The sequence below is a fragment of the Nelumbo nucifera genome, chromosome 3, assembly GCF_055504915.1.
Source record: "Nelumbo nucifera cultivar China Antique chromosome 3, China Antique-T2T, whole genome shotgun sequence".
In the NCBI taxonomy this organism is placed as follows: domain Eukaryota; kingdom Viridiplantae; phylum Streptophyta; class Magnoliopsida; order Proteales; family Nelumbonaceae; genus Nelumbo; species Nelumbo nucifera.
In genome coordinates this window covers 21774661-21792370 of record NC_142651.1, presented here as the reverse complement: position 1 = coordinate 21792370, position 17710 = coordinate 21774661, and the positions used below count along the sequence as shown (strand labels likewise).

Here is a 17710-nt window from a genome sequence, read left to right as displayed (position 1 = left end):
ATTATTCATTTGTGCAATGGAAAAGAAAATAGTGTGATTAGGTCAAAGAAATGATCTTACATATGTGCTTATCAATTATCATATGGCTAATTAAATATCACAACCAATACTCTTTCACAACTTGATGTTTGGTAATGGATGAAAAAAGGATTCAAAACATTATGATGGATATGCAGGTTTCTTTCATATACAATTTTAGAGAAGGCAATCAAGCTATATTAACAACCTTATGATCAAAATGGAGGGACTAAGACACCCTTTCTTCATAGTAGATTATTTTTCTTCCTCATTGAGAATCTTCAGATGTATTAATCTTTTTTTTTTTGCGTATATTTATTATGAACTATTGGTCCCTATGTATAGCTTTTTGAGAGGGGTAAGGTGGTGTGTTTATATGCCCCTCCATAGGTTATTTTCTAATTATTAACAAAATAGTGGTGGCTGCCCCTCCATTGGGAGTAAAGTTTGGGGGTTAAAAAAATGTTCTTTCACAAGTAACTTGTTAAGACAGGACCATCTAGTGGCAGGTCTTGATTTTATGGTCCCAAATCAATTTGCAGCTCTAGTATATGATTGCACTTGATGAATTACTAACACTATGATAATCTAATTACTTGAGTCGTTCTAATTAAAATCCATGAGAAAAGGGAATACATACAGAAATGAACATGAAAACAATGATATTATTTTTTTTTGTTAAAAATTATGGAAATGGGTAAATGAAGAATAGCTATGATGGTGATAGTGATAAGGAAATTTGAAAGGTAGGACTCATATTTAATGCATTATCCTTCATGATCATGAATTTCTCCACAAGAAGAACATATTCAAATTTTGCAAGTGGTTCTCCAAAGTATATCATTAGAATACATGGCCCATATGTTCTCTTTATATGGAAGTATGGCCACAAATATCAAGAATAATGGTGACTTTAGAAATATATATATATATATATATATATATATATATATATATATATAAATATCAAGAATAATGGCGACTTTAGAAATATATATATATATATATATATATATATATATAATAAGGAAGCAAGTTGCAAGAGAGAGAAAGAGAAAGTGAATGCTCAATGGAAAAATAGATGTGATTATTTATAGGTATAGGGAATTTCATTCTCCCTAATTGTATTATATTTCATTAATTCTGTAACCTTTCAAAATATATTACTAATGATAGTAATTAGAGTGATGATTTGGTAGATTTTTGTAGGTGTTAACAAATAAATTTAATAGATAAAGAAATAGAAAATCAACTAGGATAAATAAACAAGATTCTCTCTAAAGTTGATATTAATTGAGATTCCTTGATAAAACCTTTGAAAAAATGCATGCTTCAAAATTTTACCTCTCTAAATATAAAATATATATTATATTAAATATTATATAAAATATAATATATTTATATTCATCACCATTATCATCCAAGCCTTATCCTAACTATATGGGGTCAGCTACATGAATTCTGTTTTGCCATTCCTTTCTGTATTGTTAAATTATTATGAGCACATAACATATTTATATTATGTCATTATATTATAATGTAAATATGATTAAATATTTTTTTTACCGTATATATGATATGGGGATACTATGTGGACCTGTATGGTTGAGGACAAAATTGTCAAAGCGTAAGGTTGTTCAAATGACCTCTTTAACTTAAATTTAAATGACTATAGACGGTAGATTACCAATGAAAAATAAGATGTTTTTCTTTCAAAATTTATAAGTGCTTTCGGATGTTTTATCGAAGGATTAATTACTTAAATATACCATATGGTTTGACCAAAATACATAAGTATACCTTGTGGTTTGCAAAACTACTTGGATAAACTTTGTAAAATGGCCCCACATAACACAATCTGCATACTTCTAAGTTTTCATTTGAAGGTCTAGTTCATGATCTATGTTACTGGATCTTAGGACGACAAGTGGTAGAAGTCGTGATTAAACTAACCCCATTTAGATCATATAAATGTATACATGTGTTTGAAAATTTAATGAACTGTGAAAGGCATTTGTTAATAATTTTAAACTTTCCTTTATATGCCAAGTTTATAGACGTTGTGAGTATCGTATGCTTAGTTATTTGTTAATAATTTCTCTGTGTTATTTATTCAAATTTGATAAAGGACATTGTATTTACTTCTATGACTCGTTTGTCTACTTTTGCAATATTAAAGGTGTTGCTTGAAAAACATATAAAAAGAAAACATGCACAAACTATCTTTTGACAAATTTTAACAGTGTAAATCTAATATAGTTAGGAATAGAAGCATTTCTTATTTGTTTTAGATTCAACTCTATTAAATATTAATATATCTCTAATATAAAAAGGAAAATATATAATAAAGAATATAGTGTCTAAGATATTGTTATGAGTGAATTGAATCTAATAGTTAGTTTATGAGTATTAATGAAAATAGAATATTTTTATGACTATTTAATGAAATTATATTAATTTTAGTAATCACATATTGTATGAAAAAAAAATCATGTAGCTAGGCATAGTTATGATGCATAAATAACCATCATTTCTTCTATAGATCACTAACAAGGTAGCCTATAGTTTTTATCACAAGATCCTCTTAGTAAAAGGTATTTAAAATTTACTACAATTTTTGGAAAGGAATATTCATTATAAAATAACTACATTTTTTATGCTAAGAGAAATAAGTAAGCATTACGATATATAGTTGCAACTGATATGTTGGCCTAAGATGCAACTACATTAGAGTACAACTAAATGAATTACAATATATAGTTGCAATTATTTTCTTAAGCTTAAAATAATTCCCAGATATAATGAAATCTCAAGTAAATATTTATGGAAAAAGACAAAAGTACTAAAGGTATATTGTGATTAGAAAAAATAAAAAATAAATTTATGATAAAATACTTTAACTTTAAAAAGACATTGCATAAATATTAGTGATGAACATGTTCCAAATGTCTTACAATGATTCCTTTTTGCTAGAAAGTGATTGGACTAGAACAATTACTTGATATGACGAAGATACAATGAACCTAAAGTTCTTAATGGGACTATGACAAATAAATTGTCTTAATATAGTACCTATTACATCATCTACATCAATATAACAATTCTGACCCTTTCTTTTAAGGTTATAGATTTTTTTTTTTTTTGTTACTCATAAAGTCAAAATATACACGCAAATCTACAAAAGTATCAATAAGGATCTTTCTCAAAAATAAAACCTAATGGTTCGATAAGTTTGATTAAATAATATATAATTTCATAAGCAATGTTCAATCTACATTACATATTTACTTAACATAATTATTTGATTTTTTTTTTTTTTTACATCGATTTGTTTGTTTAAGAATCATTCTCGATTTAGTCCAATAGTTTTTTTTTGTAGAAGAAATAATTCCAATGGTTGACACTTGGTATTTGAATTATTGCTTGTGAGATTAATTGAAGTTTTACTATATTATTTAATAGGTTTTACATAGACTGAGCTTTGTCAATACTTGTTTATACTTTTGTGTGACATATATATACCCCAATAACATACATATTAAAATTAAAACCAAAGAAAATAGATAATTAAATTAAAGCATCTCTAAGGCAAATGTTTATAACCCTAAAAACACATTGAGGAGAGAAGATTTGAAGATGGTAAATTTGTCAATAATATTGCTTTCATGTTTCGCCACGAAATTAAAAGGGTTCGAGCACCATTCCTCAGGATCCACCAAGAAAATGTGTCCTGGGTTAAAAACTCGCCCTAATTTATCCATCTCAACCTAGAAAACCTAATTAATTGCATTTTTCTTTAGTGTCAGCTTCTCTCTCTAAGCGGGCCTTACTATCTTTTATTAGAGATATATCTTACATTGAGATAATCAACACTGAGGATGACCAAGACAGGCAGAGGTACATGGTACTCATATATAAATACTGAATACTGGTTCCAAAACCCAATGTTGTTGTATAAAGCTCCCTTTCTCTTCACCTTTCCGTATCCAAGTTGAAGCTATTTAATTTATACACATGCCTCTCTCTATCTCTCTTTTTCTCTCTCAGTAGCTAGGGCTATATTTGAAGATGACATTTAATTAATTAATTTCCTGGAGCAACAGAAAGAAAAAATGAAATTAATTAAATCTTCATTTAATTATTAGAAGGAACCCAGATGGCCATATATTCAGGGGATGGAAATAGCTTAAAGCTGTCGTGCCATTTCTGCTGGGTGGAAGAACATACAGCTGGTTACATATAAATTTCTTCATAACAACTGTAGAAACTAAACAAGATTAATTAATTAACAAAGAACAAATTAATTAATGAACAACTGTAAAAAAAAAGATCCTAAATGAGAATTTGATTATTTTTCGTCCCACCTGGTTTCAACATCTTCTGCTTTTGTCTTGTAATAATGTACACATCAGACCACCTTTGCAAGTTGGCACACCCACCTCCCCTCAACTTTCCTTTCTTTCCCTTTCAGCATTTACAGGGAAAAAAAAAAAGAAAAACAAAAAAGGAAAAACAAAATCAGGGAATGAAAACTGCTACAAAGCTCCTAATACGCGCTGTTTCTTGCTGCAGGGCTCTAATGAAGAAAACTCATCAACATCTCTCAATCTTTTTCCATTCCAACTGTTAACCACGCTGCTTACTGGTATTTTGAAAATATTGACGCCAAATAATCTAACCACCTCGACCGGTTGAGCTGCTGGGTTTAGCGGGTGAACCAGCTGTGGCAACGCCATGTAAGTCGACGCTGCTCTGGGCTTCCAGTCGATGAAAAGCTGCTTGTCCGGCCCCGTCGATCGCTGAAAACTGACTACATCGCCGGCCTTCAAGTTCTTCTCCTTCACGAATCGGCTCCACCCTTTTGTGAGCACGTAGCTCTGACTGCTATTCCAATACGAGTATCTGAATCGCCACACCTTCCCTCCATTATCCTCGAAATTCAATAACACACCCTTGGAAGTGCTTCCAATCTGGAGCGGGAAGTGCTTCTCTGCGTGTTGCTTTGGTATAACCAACCGGTTTAGCTTGCCGACATCGCTGGGCGTGACGGCCTTATCGAAGAGCAGCTCACGAGCCTTGGCCGCTCGGTCTGAGCCACCAGAATCACCGAAGCACCCACCACCTCTATTTCTTTTACTCACATCGCCATTGCGCCCATAATTACGCTTACTTTGCTCGAGCTCGTCATTGTATGTGTGTTTTCGGAGCATGTCGACAATCTCAGCCTTGGAATGCGAATTCAAGAAGATTGTCTCGATGTCATCCTCGTCCGTCTCCGATAATGGCTTGAAGTTGGTGACGGCGTCCCGGCCGCGGAACCTCTGCGCTGCGATGTCGTAGGCCCTGGCTGCCTCCTCCTCTTCATTGAACGTGCCCAGCCACACACGTTGGTGCTTCTCATATATCTGAGCCCCCCAACGTCCGTTTGGCTGGGGGACGACTCCCTTGTACTGGGACGATGGGAGCTTACGAGATTCGGCTTCGACCCCGCTGTCTGAGTCTATGACTACACTAGCGCCACTCCCCATCCGGCATAGCCTCTCGGTTTCTTTTTTCTCCGGTAAAGAAGACACCGGCGCCGGCGAGACTGATATGGAATTGCTGCTGCTTTCATCGATGCAACTTCCGTCCATTTCTTTTTCCTTTTTTTTCTTTTCTTTCTGTTGCTTCAATTTCTTTCTTTTTTCTTTTGCACTAAGCAAAGCAAAAGGAAGGAGATTACACGAGTGGTGTTCTGTGACTGTGATACACAAAGAGATGTTGAGGATATGCACATATATAGGAGAGACTGAGAGAGATGGGTAGGGTTGTCTTTGAGAGATAGAGAGAGAGAGAGAGAGATAAAGACGACTCAAGAGCTAGCTAAATATGAGTTGGGTTGATTGAATGATGGATGAATATATAAGACTGGGCAAGGTGAAAATTTTTTTTGGAATATTTTAAGTTTTGATATAAGAGTGTTGGGTGTGGGTCAACTCATGAAATGGTGGGAAGATGGTTAGAGAGGAGGGGGAGGTGGGGTTGAGGAAGGAGGAGAAGGGAAGGGGAAGATGAAAGCTTATAAGTATGTATGTGTTTATGGGTTGTATATGAGAGGTGTGGGACCCATTCATGCAAGTTGATGGGATTCACATGACTGTGGACCTTGTTTTTGTAAGTTCATCCCCCCTGAGCTTTGCTGCCAGTGCTGACCATGAGGATAACCTCCTCTCTCCTCTCTCCTCTCTCTCCTGTTTTTATCTCTAATTAGGCCTTTAAAATTCATTTAATATATATTTTATTTTCTTTTATTATGCATCAAAAAGATCTTCTCTCTTATATTTTTTAACGTTTTTAATGCACCAATTATCATTTAGTTTTTTTTTGATAGGTAAACTTCAGTTGGTGGGTGAGAGAGAGAAGTGAGAAGCTTACTTAGCTTAATTCTTCTCAGCTAAGGAATAAGGAAGGATATATGATGGGATTTTTGGGCCTGTTGATTTACAAAGAAAGATGGATAGGCATAGGCTTGAAGACAAAGCTCATCCGGCAATAAATTCCCTCCAGACTACGTGTCAAGCCATGATTGGCTGAAATACACTAAGGGCTTGTCTTATTGGCCATGTTCACCTTTTATATCCCTTCATCAGGTCACAATTCCAGTATCTCCAACCAACATTGACAGATGACAAGTTTCTTCCTCTGCTGGGTTTCTTGTTTGGCATGCGGCTACTTTTGCTTGTCCATGCTCCAAAAGGGATGTATTATGTATACAAATACAACTAATGGAAGGTTCCAATTTTTCTTTTTCTTTATATTCCACATATAAATGAAGCTTCTAATATTGCTGATTGCTGTTCATCGCTTTTGAGCTAATCTCTTTCCACCTAATCCATCCACATAATAATCACTGTGCTTACGGTCTCATCGGACGGTGCCGATTCTCAGCTGCCAAGTTGATAATGGGAAGTGATGGGTGGGGCCCATTAAACAGTCTAGATGCATGCATCATGTTGCTATAGTCATCCGTTAGAAAAGAGAGAAAAGAAACAAAGAAAAGGATGAGAACAGAACACCAACAACAGTTGATTCATTGGTCACTGGGGTTTTACATTTTTTTTTAATGTATTGTGATTCCGTACGGACGAGCCTATGGTCCATCTAAAGGGTCCCACAACCACAAGCTACTTGTTAGAAGCAGACTGAGATGGAATCGTGGTGCTCAAGACGGTGGGTTTATGGGCTTCATGGGAGCTGCTGCTGGTTTGGTATTTCCTGCGTTTCGTGGGACCCACCTCCAGATTCCATTCCATCAGTCTTATCTATTTTCCGGTTTCCTCCCCCCTCACCGGGCCTCACTTGGCTTATGCCCAATTATTAATTAGTGCTTAATTAATTAACTTGCTTATTCAAACCAAACGCAACCCCATTTCATTTTATCATTTATGTGAGTAGACGTATTGAGACTTTGAGAGGGTTGCTTGTTGTATGGGCCGAGCTATCTTGCGGAAACGCTGTCCTTCCGTTATTGGCACTCCACAAACGTGGGAAAGGAGATGAATACGATGCCCACCATCCTTAATGGACCCTACCCAATATAAAGCCCATAATTCTTTGATCTGGGGTGGGCTACAGCCCGTAAACCCAACGACCCAGATGATCATAACCTCTCTTTCTTGATCTTAATTAAACAGAGAAAGTGATAGAATTTGCTTAATATATACATTATAATCTCTCTCATTCCCCCCCCCCCCCCTCTTTCTATTCGGATCCGGGTAGATCCGAATAGGTAAATACTTGTTGTTAGCTACCCTTGCTTATTTATATATTGTAATGTTGGATAAACCAAATTACAAGGAGAGAGCATATCTGCCTCGTGATGCTGTGGATTTTGTTTTATTTTTTACAAGTAGTCTATGTGGTAAGAGTAGTACTACCAATCAAAAGCTTTTCTAGTTCTTGATAGAATAAGAAATTGATCCCATTTCCTCTTTTATTAAGCTTTATTGAGCTGTTGTTTTCTTGACACTGTTCTAGCACTAGTGACCTAGTACAATTACAGTCATTAAGTTGATTAATTATATTCAAAAGTAAATATTCTAAGAATATTAGAGCAAATTAGTACCTCTTATTGGCTCCTTCATTTCAACCCTAGTACATGGTTTAGGGAGGTTCTTGTCATCTTCAAGCTTTGTCGTTTTAATGGAAAACAAAACCCCGGGTGGTACTCTGGTAAGAATCGACCCAACCGGATGACTACGGTGATCGTTATTTTTTGATGGTTGGAAAAAATTAATAAAAACATCAAGGAAGGAAGAGAAGTCAAGTGGGAGAAGAGAGATAGTATTCTTCTAACCATTAGGTCAGACTTTAACATGTGAATTCTTTCCACTTGAGTCAAATTTGATGGGGTCCTAACGCGGCAACCCATTATAATACAAGTACTAATGAAGTGTTTTTAGTAAATTGCCCCCCTCTTCAGCAACTCATCAGTATCAAATCCTATCAAGCATCATGAGCATTGTTACATTTTGTTTTTTTTTTTTTAATTATAAATATCTGTAATTTTTAGCCAGTTCATCGCTTTCGTCAGAAGCGAAAATCAACTCGTATTATTATTTATTGTTGTTATTATATAAAATATTCTTAATCCTCTCCTCACATTATTTTTTTAATTTACTTTATTACAATATTCAGTTAACATATCTTAAACTTATCTTCCTATTTCTTGTTTAATCCCACTAACACATGTGTTAATTGGTCCAAAACTCTCTCAAAACCAGTTGAAGACTGAAACAAAAGTATCCTACCATAAGTGATAACTATTACTTGCTTTTGGTGCTTCTCCACTGTGCAACTCCTAATCTTGTGCCTCAATTTCATCTATCATCTATGAATAAAAAAATTAAAAAAAACCCAAAAGTTGTTTAATTAATTGATTGATAATTGGTTAATTAATTATATTTTCAGTTCCCACTCTCAAGGGTTCTTCTGTTGGGGATGAACCAGTCAGGGTCAGGGTTGAAAGCACCACAAGTCCACAACATAAGCAACTGTCCCCATGTCATGTTGCTTCTGGGGAGGATATTATTGAGGGTTAGAAGTTGTGGGCATCAAATTTGATGATTTACCAAAAACAGAAACCCAAGAGATCTGAGTTGTTGAGTTTCAGATACTGTCCAGATGTGAAATGACATCAATGGTCAATAACCACGAGGTTCTCTTGCCCACAAGTTCAATATTTGGGGGACCCATATGAGACCTTGACATGGGACACACAGCCATCACTGTCTGATCATGATAGAACTGCAGAATTTTAATTAATGAAATTGACGGATTTACCCTTAAATCATAGCCGTTCAATTTGTAGACTAATGACCTAATCCCACCCTTGCTTGTGATTAAACCAGGTCCTTTTGGTTTTGGGTAGCTGGGAAGTCACTTCTGATTCTGAATCGACTCTGAACTTTCTGCTTTGGGATCTCCCCACACCAGAATTTTACTTTTAAGTCCAAGGAATTATCTCGATAATACAAGGAAATGTTTCAATGTAGGGTGGTATTTTAGTAATTAAGGGGGCCGAAAAAATGGGCCAGAGAAAAGGGGGCGGCCCAAAAAGGTCATTTTCCTTGGATAATCGAAAACATCGAACATGCCCACTTGGGCTGGGGGATTCGGCACTTTTCTTTCAGGCTTTTACTTTTTACCTTTCCTATTTTACCCTTGCTTTGAACCTTCCGTCACGCAAGCGACACGCTTTATGAGTTTATTCTGTTGCCGTCGACGTCGACATCGCTTTTCCTTTCCAGTGGTTGGGCTTGAATATTTGAACCCTTGGAATTGGATCGAATCGCTGCGATAAAGCCCGTGGGCCCCCACAGCCAGATAATGTTCTCGCTCCTTTTGTTTCTTCCTTCCAGCTTCCTATCTCCAAAACAAAAATAAATAAATATAATAAAATAAATAAATCAGAAAAGTTTAGACGGCTCGATCGAGATCTTTGACCGTTGCTCGATCTTCAACCGACGCAAACAAAGACCCGCCTTTTCGGGTCAACCCACGTGATGGTATCCAACGAGCTGAGGGTGCTCCACTTAACGGAGTCTTTACTCTTTGATTAACTTCGATCAATTAAACTAATTAATATTTTTTCTTGATGTGGAGACTTTTTAGCTCTAGACTTAGATTAGGGTTTGAATAGCAATAAGATTTTCAAGCAAAAAAAAAAAAACCCTAATTTGCAGCAAAGAAAGCTGGCTGAGTCAAAGAAATAATTTGGGATTAAATCATGATTAACTATAGATTTTATGTATTTCCCTATTATTATTATTATTATTATTATTATTTAAGTTGATTAATTTAGAATAATCTAATTAGTGCAAACAGTGGGAGGTTGGAAAGGAACCCATGTATGAATAGTTGGTTTTGTTGACCCAAGTAAGCTCAATTTACACCCTGACCTACAACTGGTCAGAAAATGGGGGCCCACCTACTCCTATTTGCAACATAATTCACCGTTTGGTGGCAGAAACTTTGTCAGAGGACCACACAGCTTTTGCAGTTGGTTGAGTGTATTAGAGGGCATAGCAACAGTTGCATGTCTATAATGGGTCGGGTCGGGTTGGAATCACTATGACCCGGCTATTGTGGACCAACCGGTGGTGGTGGATGGATTAACCGTACCCGTTCCTCTTTTCCGGAGAAACAAAGCCAATTAACGATTAGATTTGTTCATGGCCCAGGTTGGGCTTGGATCAGGCTTTTACTCTTCATTAATAGTTTTTTTTAGGCTTGAATTCGATCCCGGCCCAGGTTGGGCTTGGATCAGGCTGTTGCTAGGTTGAGCTCTAACCTCTGAAAGATGAATTTCTCAAGAAAATGAACATAATGAGAGAGGAAAGGGGAACATCGGGCTCGTGTAGGGTTTTGGGACTTGGGAGTTTAGAAATTAGAAAAAAAATAAAAACATGTGTATATATATATATATATATATATATATATATTATAATAAACATTATATATTTTATATTATATAAATTAATCTGGCTGGGCTAGGCTTTTTTGACAAATCCTGAGCCCGGCCCAAAACACAATCGGACTTAGTGTTTTGAGCTCGAGGTCAGGCCCGCAGGCTTAATCACATGTCCAAGCCCGATTGAGAAAGGAACCAGGTTGGGCCATCGGACTACCCGACCCATGAGCAGGTCTATTGACGAATGACAACAAGTTCGAAGGAATTTAAACGGGTCGGGCTCTTATTGGAGACATCGGATCTAAGGAAGTAAAGCAGGTGGCAAATTTCATGCCAATGGTGATCATCATTGCGAGTTAGAATTGGGCTTTTAGCGAGCACCGCTTCATTATTGTTGATAATTGGTGGGGTTTGTATATTTTGGTGCCAACAAAAAGGGGCGGGCCCAGGCCCGGGAAATTTTGGGCCGGTTGACGAATTGGGTCAAGCTTTGCAGCCCCTGATTGCATATAGACATACAAGTTGACATAGAAACAAGTTGAGAACAATTCAATGGGTCTCAATGAAATTGACCTAATCAAATAGAACGCAACCCTCTTCGATCCATAGACCCATCTTTTGCCCCATCTCCCAAGGCACAAGTTTCCTAGGGTGGGCCCAATGGCCAATCAAGATAGGCCCATTTGACCCCATGCCTTTCCTCCTCAATTAGTGAGGGAACCTTAGCTTGGGCCTTGAAGCATATTAATTTTTAGGGAAATTGTTTAAAATTTACCATGAGTTTTTAACATTTCTCTTAAACTTATCACAATTTTTTAAAATGTCTAAAACTCATCATGTCAGTAAGTTTTTATTTTCCAAAACTCACATTCCGTTAGTGCACCGTTAGTGCTTCTTAACAGAGGTGTCCATGTCATCATAAATAACAATTTTCATGACCAAATTACCTTTGAATGGTGAGTTAGAGGAAAAATGGTCTTTTTTAGTTTTCAATTTTTTTTTTTTTGCATTTTTAGTGTTTTGTTATAATTTCCAATGTTTTTTTTATAATTTATGTTTTTTTTTATATTTTTCTATTTTCTACAATCTATAAATTTTCTTATACTTTTGTTATTTATTTACAATTTTTGTGTTTTTCTATAATTTTTGGTGTTTTCTACAATTTTTATTTTCTGAAATTGTTTTTTAATTTCTATAGTTTCTATAATTTGAAAATAATTTTTTATTTTGTTTGCAATTTCTATAATTTTTTATATTTTTTGTGATCTCTATGTTTTTATCTATTTTATATTTGAAAATACTTTTTTGAACATTTCCTTTTTCATGTCTAAATATTAAAATGGTAATATATTAGCACCCGCTAATTTATTTTGTATATATTTTATATTTTTTTTATAAAGGTTAAAACGGTAATATATTAACACCCGTTAGTCTGTTTAACATCAAGTTAGTGACATGATGAGTTTTAGATATTTTGAAAAGTTGTAGTGAGTTTAAGAGAAATGCTGAAAATTCATGGTGAATTTTAGACAATTTCTCTAATTTTTATAATCCACGTGGTTAATACGCTGGCTAATTAATCTTTCTTTATTGGTTTCTCCACCCAAATGATGAATGATGGATGATAGATGATGCAAAGCCCCATTGCCAAGATGGCACGCATAAACGTTACAACTTACAACTTATTACAAGTCATTACTCGTCCACTTGGTTTGTATTGTGGTGGACAACTTCCTCCGTGACATCACTTTATTTTCTTTTGTTGCAGATAAGCACTTACCTTTCTAACTTAACTTTTTTTTTTTTTCCTTTCTTTCTTTCTGTAATTTGTCTTCTTGCTATTGTTTTCTTTCTTTCTTGATCGGTTGCTACTACTTGGGAGAAGAAATTTTCTTTTGGTTTGAGCAGATTTCGAGGTCAATCAACAAGGCCCAAAAATTCCTACAAATTGATTCATCCAACGCGTTTACATAGTGTGGTCTGGTCGTACTGGTTTTTGAATGGTGACTCTCATGGACAATAGATACAGTCTGCAAGCCAAAGGCCAGGTGGGTTTGATTCTTTTTGGAGCCTTGTTGGTCCTACTCAAAGAGGAATCCACCAAAAGCCAGCATGATTTCAACATGCAGCAGCAAGAGGGAAAAGAACAAACCGTTTTGGGAGGGGGCGGATTTGGAGGTACAAATGGGGCTTTGTTTTTTAAATTATTTCATGGTTCCCCATCTGGACCAAACGATATATAGAATAAGAAATCATGTCATTTGGGGGATTTAATATTTAAATTTGTTTCTGTAGCTTTGTTGTGTGGTTCTGTTGTTGACACCCTTCCAAATGATGCACTTGTGCATTATAAAATTCAAATTCTTTGCAATTTGGTGAAGTCATTTGTCATCTACAAGTCCCATAATTTAAATGGTCTGAATATATACGTTTCGATTTTACACCAATTTGTCAAGTGGGTTTTCGGCTACCGTGTCGATAGATGGATCGGGTTGGGTTGGTTTGAATTAGATGCAACCAAACCTATGCTCCAGTTTTAAATACATATAATAATGGGTAATTTTATATGGGAAGAGACATGACGCAGATTAAAGGCTTGCTAAATATCAAAGCATAGATTTTAGTATGGTTTAAAGTATGAAACTTTATTTTTTATGTCACATCACCTCACCTGTTAATATTTAAAATAGATAAAATCAATTAACAATTAATATTTAGACTCTGTTCGTTTTTGGTTAAGTTACTTATTTCGGTAGGTGTATTTATCTATATATATATATATATATTTTTTTTTTTTTGAGTAAATAAATTAATGATCATTTTAGTCATAAAAATCTATTATTAAAAAGAGCATTTTTATCATATCAAATATTGACAACTTTCCCCCCATATCAAAAAATTATTTATTTATTTGAAAAATAGAATAATAAATCTTAAAAAAGAATATGAATTTTTTGATCAATCAAATTTATTTTTACTTTTAGTAACTTTCCCCCTTTTCAAAATCCAAACAACTAACGCCCCTCCACCCCATAGAGTATCTTTAATTCTAAAAACTGTTATATGTACCGCTACTTGCAATACTGTACTAATTAAAATCCAAGTGAGGCAAAAGGACAAGCAGGTGGTAGGAGGTAGGCCAGTTGGCTTTTAATGGCAAGACAAATAGCTGAAACTGGCCAATCAGATAATTGCCAACTTAATGGAGTGTGAATCTGAAGTGGGTCAAATTGACTAATTCACCTGGATAATCTCATCATCCATATAGCTAAAATAGTAACAAAATAAAGCTCTTTTTCCTATTTCTTTTAGAGTGAATCTATAGCCACTCCAGTTTTTTACTATTTCCACTTCCTTCTTACTTCTTATGTTTTCTTATTGCCTAATATGACATTTCAATCGTACCTAACTTTTGTCAACATGCAATGGGAATTGGGAGAGGGTCTGAGTGTAGTGGAAATAGCCAATAGCAATACCCTTTACATCAATGACCTGCATTACTTTATCTTCTTTGAAAATTCAATCAAATAAAAAAAAAAAAGAAAGTCTAGCAATAAGAGAGACTTGGACCAGTGGAGGCAAGACAAGGTCTTATTAGAAATAAGCAGTAGTGGAATTAGTGGCTTGTGCAAAAGACATAGCGTGTTAATGCAGTCAGCAAGTTGCAATTGAAAAGATTATTTCAACAGAAAAGAACCCCAAAACCTGAATTTTACTCAGACAATTAACTACTCAGCTAACAAAGAGATAATGGACTCAAAAAGAAATATCCAGGTGGTAGTTCAGTTGGCAGCTTAAAAGGTCATAACTTGTTGTTCAACTTGGCAACATGTGGCAAGAAAATTAGCTGATCAAGGAAAATTGATTTTATGGCTTCCATTCAAGGTTTAAAATATCAATATATACATACATATGCAGCATGGACAGAATGGCCCAAGTTTCATGCCATAATTCAGCCGTATCAATCTATACGGATGCTTTGAACTTTGCCTCCATTAATCAGGGAATCATCTTTAATGGAGTCCAGAGTCTGAAGTGGTTGAGATTGACTTAAACCACCCTAGCACCCCCCCCCCCTCCCCCTAGCTAGCTAAATAAAGTTTTTTTTTTCTAATTTATTTTAATCTATTGGGGCTCCACTTTTTGCTATTACTACTCCCTTCTTAACATTTGAAGTTAAAATATTTGAATCAGGCTTTTAATTTTGGTCAATGTGCAATGAATAAGCAATGAATAAGCAATGAGAGAAGTGGTAGCAGTATTTTTTTATTTCTTTAATGAAAATTTTGAAATGTGTTAATGTCCAACAATATTTTCTTATGTTCAAAAAGTTGATAAAAAAGAGAAGAAAAAGAAGAAGGAGAAATAGAGCTGAAAAACTTTACAGTTAAAGCACTCAGCATGATGCAGATGAAAAACTTTACAGCAAAAATACTAAAAGCTTGAAGTTTACAAGGACAATTTAGTTACTCAGCTAACAAAGAGATAATGACTCCCCAAAGGGATACCTAGGTGATAGCTGAAAAGGACCTTACTTGCTGGTCAAGTCACCCTCTACTTGTAAAGTAATTCCCACTGGAGTAGTCCCACCAAATAGCAAAGTACTTGTGGAAAAGGTCGAACACATGGCAGACATAACTAAACAAGTAAATTGAGTCTGTATCCATCAGAAAATCCCCTATTTGATGGACTGTTTGAATTGGTCCAAATTTACTGAAGGAGGTTGGTTGATTTTCATAATTGCAAATTTGGCTAACTGAATTACTTGTCGTTGGCTTGTCTCTTAGTGAATGAATAATAAAATAGAAACCAAGGTCCTTAATTGTTGAATGACATGTTGACATGTTGTGGTACCTCATTTCATTATTGTATCCACTAAAAGACAAACCAATAAGATTCAGTTTAGCCAATTCAGCAGTACCCAAACGGCCCCCAAGTCTACATGCGATGAATGCACTAAAATATATATTAATCACAATTAATTTTGGTCTATGTGCAATGAATGTGCAAGGAGGAATGGCAATGGCATTGTTCTGCAATGAAAACTCGAAACATCATCAGTGGCTGACATTGAGGGGGGGGAAATCCAACAGATGCTGAGTCATATAGCTTACTGACTACCTGACAATACATTGGAATTAAATCCGTGGCCAATGAGGAGTCTCTCCTGTTCCATGGAAGGGACTGAACTGACTGAGTCATGTCTACATGGTGCTGCCACTAAATGGGTCATTCAGCAAAGAAATTTAGGTAGCCACCTGGGAAAATTTTCCCATTTATTAGTAAAAAAATGGCAGAAATTATAAAAAAAAAATGGGAAATTAAACAAAAGGTTAATGAATGTAATTATTTGATGTTGGGTTTGTCAGGTTATGAGGTACCCATTTGCAAATTTGTGGGACCTAAAAAATCAATTGCTCCAGTTGTGGATACATGTGGGTCGGGTCAGACTGAGGGAAGGCAAGAAAATTGCTTACTGAGCCTGACCCAACTGTCAACTAAGCGAGAAGGAGCCAGGTCACCAACATAGATAGAAAAATCCATTTAGATCAAACAGAATTAATGATGAGAACCCTAGCCTGAAAACCCAACTACTGTTTGGGATAACTTATGATAATTTAAGTGCTGATCAGAAAACATCATTTAGGCCAGAATTATCTCTCTACTTTATTGTCCTTGGGGCGGTGCAACAGCACAGCCACTGCTTATGGGATGGCTTATCCCTGAGCAGACTATCCAATGGATAGAAGGTTTGGTGGGTTAATCTTGAGAAAATATTAATTATACAAATCTTGTAACCCAGGATGTTATTTTGATTGTTTTAATTAATCTGGATAGTTAGGAAGTAGTACTACTACACTTTGGAGAGTTGGGAGACGTGTACTACATCAAAGCAAAAATAACTTGCAAAGGTCAGGTTTATTGAAATAATTACCTAGACAAATCTCTCTCTTTCTCTCTCTAAATGCAAAGTGAGGTTCATATGTCCTATGGACGTTTCAACCAATTGGGTTGTAAATATGTGAGGGTACCATCATCTGGTCTGGAATGGAGGCAAGACTTTCATAATTCATTGTGAAATCCGCCTTTTCTAAAAGTGCAAATGTGGGATTATTATGCTAAAAATAGTAAGAAAGAATAGAATTTGAAATATTTTAATCACAACTACAAAATATTCTCTATTGCCTTAATTGGGCACTATATAATCAGAAAGGAATTTTAAAATTATAAAGCTGGGTTAACTTGAGTCAAAAGGAAAGCCAGTGAAGCAGACTTGGTTTTTGAGAAGATTCACACAAAACAGATGCATGGACTACTACTCAAAGTCACAATCCCCATTAAAGAAATACTCAACTTGGAATAAATTGGTTTTGAGTACACCTTCCACCCTTTCTGGGTTTTTTTACTCAAGCCCTTTGTGGTCAATACTTGAGCACGTTATTGCAGCTTCTCCTTCACATGTTAATGGCTATAGAGCTGTACGTTTTATTGGGGTTAAGTCTTCATTCAATTTTCTATAGTAGAGAGCAGTACCCCTCTCTTGTCCAAGTTGACTTCTCTCTCTCTCTCCCCGTCCCTCTCTGACACACGCATAGACATTAAGTAAGAGACCAATAGCCTGATGGGAAGCCAGGAGATCCCTTTCAAACATTCAATGTAATCAGATGATCTTAAAATGTGGAATTCATGGCAATCAGCTGGTTGCTTTGATTGGACCATTCAGCAGACAAAAATGACCAA

The 17710-nt window shown here is 35.4% G+C and overlaps 1 protein-coding gene across 1 annotated transcript; it reads right to left on the bottom strand.

Moving 5' to 3' along the window:
* Positions 1-4262: 4262 nt before the first annotated feature.
* LOC104601351 (AP2/ERF and B3 domain-containing transcription factor RAV1-like) lies at positions 4263-6057 on the bottom strand. Its single transcript, XM_010264640.3, has one exon. The coding sequence runs from the start codon at positions 5649-5651 to the stop codon at positions 4554-4556; it is 1098 nt and encodes a 365-aa protein (XP_010262942.1). The 5' UTR covers positions 5652-6057; the 3' UTR covers positions 4263-4553.
* Between the last annotated feature and the right edge of the window lie 11653 nt (positions 6058-17710).